Genomic DNA, 14834 nt, shown 5'->3' with positions numbered 1-14834 from the left:
AGGGAAAGACAGCGATTTCCCCAGAGCACAGGTGTGGGTAGGTAGGGTTTTCTGTGTGTTAACTCATGTGGGAAGAGGAAACCTTTATTACTTGTCTCAAATGTTCAGGGTATGTGCTAGGGAGGGACTATCACCTGATATACAGACATATTCTGTGCTGTTTGATTAAGGGGCTCAGTCACTTCTTTAAGAGAAGCTTCCTGTTCAGAGAAGAAAGAAGAATATGGGGAAAGACATGCCAAAATTTAGGACATTCTTTAAAATATGGGTTCAGCTTGGTTTGTCTCCTCTAGTGCAATAAGCATACTTAGTAATTTCCACTACCCCTCTTCTTTGGCAAGGTGTTTGAAATTGCAAAGGTGGTGAGCGGAAGCTAATAAAATTCTATACCTACAATTGTATGGCTTTTATGAAACAAAGACTGGACTGTATCTGTATCTTTCACTTACAGTTCTTCATCCCCACCTTTTGGGAGACACTGTAGCAACATTCTCCTGTGAATGGGTAAAAAGAAAACACTCAAACCCTCTTCTGTTCCACTCTAACTGTATCTGTCATCATAGAAAGAGCTGTGCAGAAATGTATGTAAACTTGATTTTTCTAATAAGCATAACTGAATTTGGCCACCTACATGCAATGGGACAATGAAAAGCTGATGTCATTTAGTATTTTTGTAAGGCTACATTCCCATCAGTCTGCACAATCCTGCCCTTAGATAGGATTTGGTGACTCATTTAATGTGGTTACAACAAGGTCTGAAAGCTTAGCAGCATAATCCTCCTTCTAGGAGGTAATACTTTGCTCATTTTAACATCCTCATCTTGCAACCTTCTGGAATACATGTTCCAGAAGAAAAATAAAACTTAAATTCAATTTGATGCAACTCCTGTATCTGTGAGAATTAGATTAATTTCTGTGAAGTTCTTCTCATTTCAGTGCATACATGGACACAAAATTGTCAGTAATGTTTTAATCCCATAGTAACTGCACAAAGAGCAGACATCTGAATATACAATCATTACCACTGTGCAAAGTTTTGTCACAAGAAAGCTGCATGAAAAGACAGAGCAAATGATTCATAGCCAGCAAGAAGTCACTTCTGTGTCCTTTTGAACAGTAACATAAAAGCAGCATTTGAAATAAAAATCAGTCACTGATGCATTTTTTCTTAAACTGTCAATGTAAAAAATTCCCCTTCATAGTAAAACTCCAAGGGCTTATACATCTCCTCTACATTTGAAATTTCATTTCTGATGTGTGTACTAAACAGAAACTTGAAAAAGTAGAGAGAAATAAAATACCTTCTAGGACAATTGTGCAAATACTTTAAATACTGGAAAAGGTATTTTATGATGGTCTGTGTATGAATGGCGTCTTGCTGCTTTACTGCTAGCTATCAGTACTTTTCAACTTTGCTACAATTGTTACAGAACTTTGTTTTGAAATTCTTTCTTCTAGTTTTTAATTTCATAAAAGAATACTCCTGAGGAAAGATTATTTTAGTGCAGCTCCTTTTCTCATAGCTCCTTTTCTGGTTATTTAAGAATGGTTTTATTTAAAATGGGGGTATTTATACAAAATCTTTTATACAACTGTCATGCCATCCTTTCCAACATTGAAGGGAGATCAGTTCACTCTAACACTGTTAATTTCTGGAATAACTAGATACCCCAAGGAAGGATTAGATACTTAAACGTCCTTTTAAATTGAATTCCACTACCCCAGTGAAAAGCTCTTTCCAGTATCTCAGATCTAAGGATGTATAAAGGACAGAGACTGAGCTGCTGGCCATAAGGACTAAATAAGCACCTACAAACAGCCTATCAGATGGATAAAGACAAGCTTTTTAGGTTTTTGAGACAACTTGATTAAGCATGGCTTTTATTTCTGGTTTATCTCTTTGAAATCTTCCTGTCCTGCCTAGACTGGAATTGCCAAATAAGCACTTTTAATTGCTTTTACTATAACTTCTTTTGAGTTGGGGGTATATAGAAAATTGATTGACATAAAACATATTCCTGATAACTTTTATGACACTTAAAAACAAGGTACAAGACACTATTAATGCCCAGACCCTCAACACATTGCTCCAAGTTATCTGAAAAAAACATGCCAGCTGGTTTGAGAGCTTGGACAGAAAGTCCTCTCTACAGTGGGACAGGAGTGCTCCCCTGAACTGAGAAAGTTATCTGGCATACAGCAGGACATGGGGGTATACTGTACAACCCTCCAATGTCTGGGAGTGAGAACTGTATGCACTACATGTAACAGCCTCGCTGAACCTCTGAAAGAACTAACAGTTGAGTCATACTGTAATAAACACCATGGAGATTACTAAATACAACCACTAGATGAGTTGCTGAAGTTTCATATAGCAGTCAACTAAAAAAAAACAAACAACCCAAAAAACAAACAAGGAAACAGGAAAGAATAAAGAGAGAGAAAATGGGGTCAGAGGAGGGGGAAGACCTACCTTCGCAGTTCTTGGAAGTTGAATTATATGTGTAGCCCTCTGCACATTCACAATTGTATTTCCCCAAGGTGTTTTTACAGATGGCTGTCCCACAGATGTTTGGATGTAACACACATTCATTTATATCTGAAAAAACAAACAAGTTCTTAAAAATAAGTCACACTCTTGCATACAATTTTTTCCTAACCCTATCCAAAAGTGTGCAAACTGAGTGAGGCTGGCAAACTGGCTCCTTCTTGTTAGGTTTACCATGGTTTCAGAGGAGTCTATAGCTATAGCCATAAAGACTTCCAGAGGTCTCTAAAAGGCACTTCTGAACACCTTCAGCAAAAGATGAATTCTCATTCCCTCATGTGTTTTGTGGATAACAGGAAACAGGATGCATCTCCAGGAAGGCAGAGAGAGAAAACAGTCTGCCCAACTCCCTGTAAGCTAAACCAGACTGCATAATAAAATCTTACCTTAGAAAAAGACATCCAGAAAGACAAGAGATAATCCTATCAGTGTTTCTTACATGCTACAGTCAATTTATGTCACAATCATCTTTTAATTGGCTATGATGACAGATGCTCAAGTCTCTCACTGTCTCATCATACCTCAAACTACTATTTTAGTGTCCATCTTCTGTGTTGTTTCCAATTTTTCAATGTCATTTTCAAAACGCAGATTTGACAACTGAAGACTGTATAATATCAACCTCACTAAATGTCTAGTAGACAGGAAAATACCAAATCCCTGGTAGTACTTCAGTTCTCACTAGGACTCCCAAAACATTTTTTTAAGTCAAAGCTGTCATGAATTTGGCCTTTTCTACAGTTATTTCATGTACTGCAATTTCCTAGCTGTATTTTTGTAGTTGGATGTAATCAAGCACTTAAATCCAGTTTATCCAATTACTAAAGTAGTACTCTAGGTACTAAGGTGTATTATTAGTATTTTTATATTTGGTTACTTTTTTAACCAACTCTTCCAGTACCTTTTTAAGAATTACAGAGATTCTAAACAACTTACCTTTTTGTCCTTTTTGACAAAACAGCAATCTTCATTTCTTCTCAAATATCTTTGGAAATTACTCATTCAAAAAAACCCCAAACAACAGACTAAAGGAAGTGACAGCAGGAGATGGCCCTCAAGTCTTGTCTCTTATAGTATTTGACATTATCCAAAACTGTTAGAATAGTTCAGTAACAAAATATATGACACTGAAATGGAATGAGGCTGTGTTTTTTTTTTTAATCAGGCAGTAAGAATTGCTAATTGTGCTAATTCTCAACACACTACTTCAAGTTATCTGGAAGAAACATGCTAGCTGGTTTCAGAACATGGTCATGAGGTCATGAACAGAATGAAGCAGGTCATGGCAAATAACGACAGATACAAGTATGTGCAGAAAAAAATTATACTGGGTAGGAGACTTTCCCTCCATTAAGAGCAATTTCAGAATCATTAATCACAGAATCATAAAATGGTTTCTTATCCAATGAACTTCAAATTCCCAAAAGAGCAGCATCACTAATTAGGAGTGATTCAGCCTAAACCAGTGATCACCAGACATGATTTCCATGGTAACAAAGCTGGTTGAACCATTCTAGACTCTTGTTTCAGCATGCTTAAAGGGTATATAAAACCAAAAGAAGCTTTACAGAGCTCTAGCAAGGAAACAGAATTTAATACTTAGTCTCTTCCTTACTTTTTTTTTTTTTCCTTTTTCTTTTCTTTTTTTTCCTGAATTGGCTTCAAGCTCAACTCAGTTCCTTGATCTAGTTCACTATACAGCTGCACAAAAGCTTGCAATGGAGTAAGGCTGCATGTGGAATGAGTAGCCAAGTTGAAGCAGGACTGCATCTTCAGAAGCTACTCAATCTTCTGCTGACTTACAGTGTTTATGGAACTACTAGATAAATTCTTTCCTCTCTAGTCAACAGGCAATGTACTGCCATATAATGATGCCCACTCTCCTACCTCCACAATCCCATTTATTTGAATGCATGAAGTAGCCATCTTCACATAAACAACGGTAGCTTCCAGGTAAATTAGAACAGCGTTGGCTACAACCTCCATTGAAATCTTCACATTCATTTATATCTAGAAGGAAAACAAAATTTAAAAATCATTGCTCAGGTGGGTGTATGTAAATGTCTGATACTATTCAAAAACAGTAGAGCTATAATTGTGTTCCCAAGAACTAACATCGTAATGACATTAGAGACTATACCTTCTTCACATTTCTCTCCTTGCCATCCTGGTTTACAGACGCATGTATATCTGGCTTGTCCATCTATACAATCTTTATATCCATCTTTATGGCAGGGCAGTGGGCTACACTGGTTTGAAATTTCTGTGGGATGGAAACATTGGAAATACTTGTTATTTGGGCTTATTTCTCTCAAGAATCAGTTTAGTCTTTCTTATTGTCTTCCCACAGGTATATTTCACCTCTAATTAAGTAGGAAAAGGCTTGATGCATAACATCAAGTACCCTACAACCATCTTGCTATTAATTCTGTCACCAAGAATTTGCTAGTGACTGAGAAAATAACAAAGCCACGAGTACTTTGTCAGAAAGAAAACAACTAGAAAACATATTACTCACTAAGCCAGCTTAACCCCAGCAAGAGATGACCAAACAGGCTTGATACTATTTTAATTACATTTTAAGGATGTATTTCACCTTCTAATTAACAGTGCTGTGTCCCATCATATTACCACAAATTTCACGAGAAATATCAAAGTTTGAAGAATACCAAGAATTCAGGAGTAAAGAGATCTAGTTTTTTCTGTTAAAGGAGGGTCACATTTAATGAGAAACTAACACCTCAGCTTGACTGTCCGGGTCCTGTGGGTAGACTAGATACATCAGTGTCTAATACTGTCACCTTTTACAAATATTTGTTTCAATGACAAATTTGGAAGGTAAAGAGCTATTGAGGACTTTATACATGCTGGCCAGACCTCAGAAAGCAAGACTTTAAATATAAAGATTGGGGCAGAGAACACGGAATTCACTGCCTTTTTGCTCTAACCAAAATATAGAAAGTTATTTTAGCTTTTCTCATAATTTTACATCCACATACTACATAAGGCACCATTCTCTATCTTCTAAATATGCTGGTAGCTTTATGGTTTATTTTTCTGCAAGTCTTGAAATATTACAAATACAATGTGTTTCTACTTTAAAGTTATGTTCTTGTAAAGCTCTGGAATGTCATTCAGAAGCATGCTTTTATTTAAACAAACAAAGGCAAAAAAAAACAAGAGTCACAAAAGAATAGGCAGCAGAATGAAAAGAGGTGCTGGAGCATCTCTCCTATAAAGACAAGCTGAGAGAGTTGGGGTTGTTCAGCCTGGAGAAGAGAAGACTCTAGGGGTACCTTATAGCAACGTTCCAATATCTCAAAGGGGCCTATAAGAAGGCTGGGGAAGACCTGTTCACAAGGGCATGTAAAGATAGGACAAGGGGTAATGGTTTAAGCTAGAGAAGGGTAGGTTTAGGTTGCACATTGGGAAAAAAGATTCTTTACTATGGGGGTGGTGGATCACTGGAATAGGTTGACTAGAGAGGTGGTGGAGGCCCCATCCCTGTAGACATTCAAGGTCAGGCTTCATGGGGCTCTGAGAAATCCAGTCGAGTTGGAGATGTCCCTGCTGATTGTAGGAGGGTTGGACTAGATGACTTTTATAGGTCCTTTCCAACCCAAGACATTCTATGATTCTAAGTTCAGATTCAAAAAGTTGAATGAAAGGCAATGTTCCTGAAGACCAAAACTTGCTATGATTCTGTACCTGAGGTCTCACTGGATTTCTCAGATGTTTCGCACTTCACCCAAAACAACTAAAGAACTGAGCCCCATAGAAGGCTTAGCTTTCTGTGACTAAGAAAGCTTAACATATTCTATGATAGTATATTTTCCAGTTACATCTATCTATAATTAAATTCTGCTGCAAGTAAATCCAAACCCCAAGCCAAACTCCAAAATTATACAGCATATATGGAACATGCATGGCATTTCATGTAACATTCATATTGCAGACCAAAGGACTCCAGTTGCAGATGAACACTGACAGAAGAAGTAGCGCAGAAGAAATAAAAAGAATGGGTTATGTTTGGATCCATCGCAGCAGTTTCCAAATATAAGTCCTAGAACTCCCTAATTTTGTATATATATATTTTATTATTTTAATTTTCTGCATTTGTAGGTCCAGGAAAAAGGTGTGTGAACTAAGTTTGGTATGAGCAAAACATTTCCTAAGTGATACATGTGAAAGTCAAATGTTTTTGAGCAAAAGGCAGGGATGGCTTGTGAGAGTCTGAATTGAGAGAAGTCTGGGTTGGCAGTGTGAAAAAAAGTAGAAGGAATTAGGTGAATTAAGGATACAAAGGGAAAATTCAGAAAACCAATGAATGAAGAAAGGAGAACTGGAGACTAGAGGAAGAAGACATGACAGGATGGATAGGAATGGCTGGAGAAAGTGGCTATGTCCACAGATGAATGATTAAGATGTCACTGCAGGAACAGTAATGTATCAGCCATTTGCTCCAAAAGTGCACCTGGAGCTCCTCTTTTCCCAATTTAGGGCACCTTCTGACCTACTACCCAGCAATGTTTTTCTGATAAAATGTTTGTGACAACAACTAAACATTAGAAAACGTACTCAGCCTGCAATAGAAAGAGTAGATGGTAAGAAGTGGATTATGACACCTGTAGCCTCTGCCACTCAGAGGCATTGGTAACGATGACATGTGTCGTGGTGAGCTGGACAGATGTAAATGCAGGGATTTTTAAGTGTTCTTTTCAAAAGCAATTATGCATGCAGATTTATGGGATACAGATATTTAGGGACTTAAAATGCATCTTAGACACCTGTTTGGATTAGAAAGGTATAAAAAAGGGCCTTTTATTCCTGTGAAAATTTGTTTTCCTTCCTAGATGGGGATTTAAAAAGTCAATATATTAAAAAATTCTTATAATTGCTTATCCAGAAATGTGTGTCCTTAAATGGTAGTTCACTTGTGTTCTGAAATAAGTAATTTAGACAGACCAGAAAACACTAAAATTATCTTCCAATTTGTTTGCACTGGTACTTTTATTCTTGATTTTTTTCAGCTTGAGATTCAAACTAGCTTCTGTATTATTAAAAACATATTATAATTCTTATAATTATTTAATTATTTCTAATTAGGAAAACTGAATTTTTCCTTTTGATAATATCAAAACAATTTGGATCAGTAAGTTCAGAAAGACAAAACTTTAAAAATAAAAATCCCTTGGTATCAGTATCACAAAATCTAACAACAAAACAGAACATAATAAAAATGTTGTGTTGTTCTAATGGGAATTTTAGATTCTGCTTTCTCAGCAGTAGATCCTTTCCAGAAATGTCCATAAATTTTGTTGAACATTTATGCTTTAGAAACACTTGAAAATGTTACATTATACAGAGTATACTCTCTGTACTTCTTTCTCCTGGTGACTGACCAATAGTAACAGTTTATTTAAATTGATTTTACATAGTATGAAGTAAACTAGATTTTTTCACTGAGTAATACATAAACACTGCATATTAACACAATTCTGCTAAATCTTTCCTCCCAGGACCTCTAATGAGAGTCAGAGTTATATGAATGGGAATACATTTTAGTTTGTGACAGCAGTCATGTTGGCCAAGTGATCTGGAAAATATGTTCACCTGTTACCCTGTGCAGTGTAATTATTAAGGATTCTGTTTTCAATGACAAACTCAGTGTCAGACGGTTAAGTATCCCTATTCAATCTAACTGAAAGCTGCTCTGATGTAACCAGGCTGTAACTGTTTAAGAGATTTAGAGAAATTTTTCAACTGTGAGGAGGGAATATGGTACAGATTGCTTCCTGTGCAATTACTAGAAAAAACACAATTCACACTAGACTTAAGAATTTATACACATAAAAAATAAAATATTTGAGCAACATCATAAGCTTCATGTTTTGTGATCTTATTGTGTCTGGAGTAAATTATTATGTCTTCCAGTTAATACTTGAATTTTTCAGCTGGTAATGTTACTCACTTCACAAAGGGCTACAATGTAACGGTGGGCCAAAGAGTGACACAAAGGAGAAGTGACCAGATGGTCTCTTCCCTTAACTGACAGAACATGACTTGATAGATGCAGAATCAGGCATAATTTTTAAATGCATGGTATGGTACAGAGGACATGCTAAGGAACAGTGGATTGGTGTAGGAAATTTCTATGTTTCTGGAAAAAAAAATCTGCTTTCCATGCTGCAGTTAATTACGTCTCTTTTCCAGCATGCTTTATAAAGTTAAGAACAGTCCCTGACACCACATGCTCAGGAAACACTCTGTCTCACCTAATACCTTTTGGTCAATTTCTGTTCCAGATTTTTGAGCTTGCCTGAGTTAAATGGAGATTTGTCTCTTTTTCTGCCTATGTGAACAGCTTTCCAGTCATGTACATGTGTGTTCTTAGATCTGCAGGCATTAGGTAAATATCCAACAGCAGCACTTACCACTGACACAAGCCCTCAGGTCAGCTGGAGAATCTGGAGTAACTGCAGTAACCCTGAAAATCCCTGCTCGATGAGAAGCAAGGCAACCTGCAAATGCAAACCCACACAATCTGCTTATGATACAAACACTCATTTAGACTGAAACGACAACAGCTTATGGCTGGCATCTTCAAAGAGTCTGTTCTCACAGCTTGAATCATAAAACTTGTCTGGGCATACTAAGGACAGCTGATCACAGAACAGCCTTCTGAGTGCCTCTGCCAGAATCTAAGCACACAGAACTTGCCTGGGAGCTACTATGTATTATAATCAGCATGGAAATAATTACGCACTATGGGCAGAAAAAACTAAACTGGTATTATCCAAATAAGAAGACTAGTTAATGATATTTTAGAGTTGTTCAGGCCTTTTTGTACTTACTTAAATATCTGGGATAAAAATACTCCTGTAGAAGGAAAAGAAAAATAAAGAGTAAGAAAAAAATAAGGTATATAGAATTACAGCAAAATATATCACTGAATATGTTCTAAAATATATTGGTATTAAAACTAAAAAAGAAGCAAAAAAGACTCATAGAATATAGAACAAGTTTTCTGTATCACTTGTTTAGGCTAAGACTATTTAATAAACACATGACTCAGTGGAGATTAAGATACTGCACTGAATGGGACACTTCCAAAGTAAAGTCAATGAAAATTAATTTCATGTCAAAATTACTTGAAAAATTGTCTTTTTAAAAGGAGGGATCTTGACCAATGTTGTTAATGGATGCAGAGCAGCCTCCTTTATTTCCTTTTTTCACTCATAAATAAACAAAGCACCCTGGAATAGGTTGAACATCTCATATGCAATTCACTCTACATAAAGTAAAAAGGGCTACCAAAACAGAAAGTTGTTTTAAAACAACTGATTATTGATTACTGAAAGTATTTAGTCTTAACAGTCCGTATACCTAAATACATGCAATGTTTTTCAAGAAAGAAACTGACGTAGTTTGCAAAAGAAATACTCATTTTATCCACACATATATTTTAATAAACCTTTAATAGTACAAAGCTAAATAAAATGAAATATACCTAATACTAAGTATATGTGCACTGCACATGAACCAAGGAACAGAGTTCTCCCCAGCTTGCAGTGATATATCCAGCCCCTTCATTGAAAGGGCCACACTACCATGCATCCTTTGTGTAAAATTTTAATTGAAGCCAACAGTTTGCCCACACGTAATGCTTATAGACAACTGTGGTCTTAAACTGGTGATTAAAATAATATCTACTCAATTATTCTCTTTGCTTACACAGTCTTCAATATTTATTATGAAAGCTGTATACACAAAAGAACTTCAAACTGGTTCTTGGTCTGCATGGTAGGGACTTTTTTTTAGTCTGAAGTCTGCAGACTTCTAGCTTTCAATCTGTAAAAAAATACCACTTATCTCATAATATGCATCAGATACTTACAGTTTCAGGATTATTTTCAAATACTTCCCTGGCTTCTTCCTTATTGCATAATTCTTCAATGCACTCTCTTTCTAAATTTCCCTTCTTACTTTCTTCCATGAAAGAATTTGCTCGACGTTTCCTCACCAGGAACTGAGAGGCATGCTGCTGGGATAAAACTTCATAGAAACAAAGGAGCTCTGTTGTTATTTATTTATTTGGCAGCTTAAAAACACCATAAGCACTGGGCAAATATAAGAACCTAATAAAAAAAATCAAATCTGAATGAAATGCTTAGTCAGGAGTTGCTGTTTGCAATAATTTTTGAAAATATGGGCAAAAAACCTTAGGATTGTTTTCTGTATGTGTGGGGGGGTAAACATTTCTAACAGAATAAAAACAATCCTGTGACACCAAAAAAAAAATGCAATGTTATGCCTGAAGCATAAGTTAAATGTCATCTGCAGAATAAGATATTTTTTTTTAAGCTATGGATATTCTAAAGTGAGATACACAACCAATAAGTGAAAAAATCTGTGAAGCTTTTTATATTACATATTTCAGTGATCTAAAAGGAAATATATTCTGATTCTATTTAATTTATGTGAGACAAATATGTGTCTTATAAACAGGTTATCTATTATATGTCATTAACATTAATGTTATTATATTTTTCAGAACTGTAAATATCAAGACAAAGTAAAAGGTGAGAATGATATTCTGAGAAATATCAAGGCAGACAACCTAAAAAGACATTGACATTTTAACAAGACAAAATGCAACCCTAGTTAACTTTCATACTCCAAATCCATCACGTTATGTGTCATTACTTAATTTTCATGTATCTTGTTACTGTCATTTTACTGACTTTTACATAAATGGAGAACAAATTAATGAGTTGAGAAATATTAAAAATGAAAGATGTCTGTTTGCTTTGATGTTCTTTGTAGAGCACACAACACTACAGGAAAAGAAACCAAATTAGGCTGCCTCATTAGTTTAATTTTTGTACATACCTTGTGATTAAGAGAAAACTGGATAAGCATAATTGGGAAAAGTCCAGCTCAGTGTTAAAGAGCACCACTGACACATGTTAAATAGAGAACACCACACTTCTACACCTGTCCTTCTTTTATCAGCCTTTGCATAACTTAATCTCTCAGACTAGCACAACTGTGTGAGGGTCATGACACCTGGAGTGCAAACCAGAAATGGTGTATATACATATTCACCAGTAGTCTACAAAGAAGACTAATTCAAGCAAAGTCAATTCAGTACTGTTTGTGTACGTATAATACCTCAAAACCAGAGTGCCTTCATAGGACATGCCAAAAACCAAGTGTCACAGTGAACAGGAATGAAAAAAACTTAGAAGGCTTATTAGAACAAGCAGCTAATGAGACCCAGAACATGAAGGAAGAATAGCTTTAAGGCAACAAATGTAACTAAAACCATACCATCCTTAAGACATTACTAAAGGTCTCTAACAAGTGACCAGGAACAAAACTGTAGCTCTCCAAAGTGCTCGAATCTTGCAACATTGGATAAAGACCTGAAGAAACCTTATTGTTACAGCATCCTAAGTGTATTTGATGTGGGATAAGCTTGTTGCTTCAAATTGGATCTACTTGCTTTCATTCTGATAGACTAACCTTTCTGGTAAGGCAATTTGTTAGATTTCCTAAGCTCAAGATGAACCCTATTACAGCGTACCTTCCAAAGTTTTGACACACACCTTTCCCTCAGAGAGCAACCAACAAGTTGGTTAGAAATGCATGGAGGAGGTGTCAGCTTGTGCCCTTCCCCACTACTAAGTATATAAGCGGGAAACAGTCTTATTTACTTGTTGATCTACATGGTGATCTTTCTGGAGAATGGAAAGAACTCTGTAAGGTGAAGCATCAAGAAAGTTGCTCAGAGAAAGAAAAGTCTTATCTTACTTTCCAGGCTCCCACTTCCAGAAATTCCTGGCAAAAATAAATAAAATTATTCAAGCCTGCTTTCCTCTTCTGCTGTTTTCCACTTGCACAAACCTGAAAGTACGCCGTAAGTGTATCCTTACTATGGCAGTTAGAAGGAGCAATGAATTGGAAACTGCTGCAGCTGTGGGTCTTTTCTCTCAATCCATGAGCTCACTAGTAATATATGAATTGTTGGGAGCCTGGCAAAAAGCACACGGAGGTGACAGGACAAGAAGGACCTCTTCTGAGCCCTAACTGCACTGGAAAGCATAGCCAGAAAATATTTTGATAATTTATTTATAACTATTGCTAGCAGTTATTTTAATTAATTTGTGTAAATGGCTGTGTTTGTCATTACATAAAAACAGAAGAAAAAGAAGGATGCAGAAGTCCATCTGTTATGAGGCTAAAGGAGTGGCTTTTTATATTACATATTTCAGTGATCTAAAAGGAAATATATTCTGATTCTATTTAATTTATGTGAGACAAATATGTGTCTTACAAACAGGTTATCTATTATATGTCATTAACATTAATGTTATTATTTACACTGAAGATTTCTATCAGTGCAATAATGTTGACATAGCATTGAGGCAGAAGCTGTGTGGTGTAGATGAGGCCTAACTCATGACTGACTTTAAATCATCTTGTTTTGACCTCTAGCTACATCACTTTTGTTTTGACAGAGTTTTTCAGTAAATAAAGCACAAGAAAATTCTAAGTGCATGCAGTGTTTTTGAGGACATCACACCAGATACAACACTGCCAATCTCATGTTTCCAGTACAGTGGGCTAATGGAAATAGGTCTTCCCCTCTACACCACAGCAGTTCAGCATTCTCCTAAGACATTTTCCTATGAATTCTGAGCTTAAGAAAATTCCATATTTTATTGCCAATATTTCAGTTCCCATGCACAGAGTTAGCAGTGTTAAAATGTTTTTTTCCTTACAAAGATTATTACAGGACCTTTTGTTTAAAAGAGAATGTTTAAAAACTTTTTAAAATCCTGACTGCTGCTGCTGCCAAGCTCAGTTACAGGAAACTTCACTCCACTTTTGACCTTGCCAAACCAATATTTAACCCTTAATGAACTCTGTGTATTTCACTTGATTATCACTTAAGACTTATGGAATTCAACAGCCTTAAGAATTCAATAGCTTTATGCCGACATTGCATAGCGATCACGAAGTATCTGTTTAGATACTTGTATCTGGTACCTGGTTAGAACTAATGCTACTGAGAAAGAAGGGGGGAGAGGATGAGACTCAGTGCTTACTTCCCACTGTTTTGTAGTGCAGATTCAACTATAAACCTACTTGAAGTGGGCTAGTATAGCTTAGAGGTGCTTACCTAATGTCCCAGTGTGGAAAGCAGCTGTAGTCCCCTAGTGCTCCCTCTAGAAACTCTGATACAAGAAACTGAACGAAAAGGACATGTGATGCCATTGTAGAAAGTGGCATCATCTTGTTTGTACAGCTGTTATATTGCAATCAGCTCCAAAATTCCACCAACTAGAGTCTCCCAAAATGCTCATCAGTGACATAAGCTTTAAGCAGCCAACAAAATAAAGCCAATGGTTTATGTTTGTCTGTTCCTTCTTCATCTTATCCAAACTGTGTACCTCACTGGATAAGGGACCAAATGCAGCTGCACTAAGACTAGCAAAAAGGCTGTTTTCCTTTCTGATTATTGAATGGTACAGGCTGCATTATTAAGATATTTCTGTTTTCTCTATTTCTTCTTTTTTTTTCTCCCCCACTGCAGAAATCCCTGGTGTTGTTCACAGCCAGTGATAGTAAACTGGACTACATGGACAACAGAAATCTTGCAGGAGTGGGACAGCTTCTTGTTTCCCACCACTCACAGAAGACTTATAAGGTATGGGAAGATAAACGGAACAGAAAGCGTTATGAATACAGGAGAGAAGAACGTTACAAAATACTTACTAGAAGATTTATTTAAGACCTGTTCAAAAAGAAGCTGTAAAATGAACTTTAATCTTTCCATACCATTCCCTTCACAGATAGAAGCCCTAGCATTTAAACAGAAGTTTGAATAGTAAACATTAGGTTTTTGCTTCTATCTGTTTAATCATTAGTAAAACACGTCAGAAACTTGCTTACTCTGAGCTGCAATGCAGAGTGTTATTTCTGCACTATGCTCAAAGACTGCAGTGTCACAGAGCTAAGCCTTGATTTTTGTGTCTATTTCTGAGAACCAAGTAGTTTTTACCTAGGCCGCTAAGTCTGAACTTATCAAGAGTTAGGGCTGCCTGCCTGTGCTCCGCAATAATAACGCCAATTTCCTGAGACCATGACCTACTGAGTACTTTTCTTCTCAGCGAACTAACCGGTACTAGAAAGCACACTTTCCCCTGAGATGCAAACCCGCGCTTTCGGCCGCCAGCAGCTTCGGAGCCGCCACCGGCCCCGAGCTACAGCTCAGCTG

General features: G+C 36.5%; 1 protein-coding gene across 1 annotated transcript in view; it reads right to left on the bottom strand.

The window, feature by feature from the left end:
- The window catches only part of PROS1 (protein S (alpha)), a 35892-nt gene that overhangs the window by 17306 nt on the left and 3752 nt on the right, over positions 1 to 14834 (bottom strand). The window contains exons 3-8 of the mRNA XM_009993381.1: positions 10446 to 10603; positions 9403 to 9427; positions 8983 to 9069; positions 4689 to 4811; positions 4436 to 4558; positions 2474 to 2599 (exon numbers count right to left, since the gene is read on the bottom strand). Coding sequence (XP_009991683.1) covers positions 2474 to 2599; positions 4436 to 4558; positions 4689 to 4811; positions 8983 to 9069; positions 9403 to 9427; positions 10446 to 10603 — 642 coding nt within the window. The remainder of the gene's footprint in view (positions 1 to 2473; positions 2600 to 4435; positions 4559 to 4688; positions 4812 to 8982; positions 9070 to 9402; positions 9428 to 10445; positions 10604 to 14834) is intronic.

The sequence above is a fragment of the Chaetura pelagica genome, unplaced genomic scaffold (assembly GCF_000747805.2).
Source record: "Chaetura pelagica isolate M959 unplaced genomic scaffold, ChaPel_1.0 scaffold101, whole genome shotgun sequence".
Classification (NCBI taxonomy): Eukaryota; Metazoa; Chordata; class Aves; order Apodiformes; family Apodidae; genus Chaetura; species Chaetura pelagica.
The sequence above is the reverse complement of the archived record's forward strand: the minus strand, read 5'-3'. Positions and strand labels throughout refer to the sequence as shown.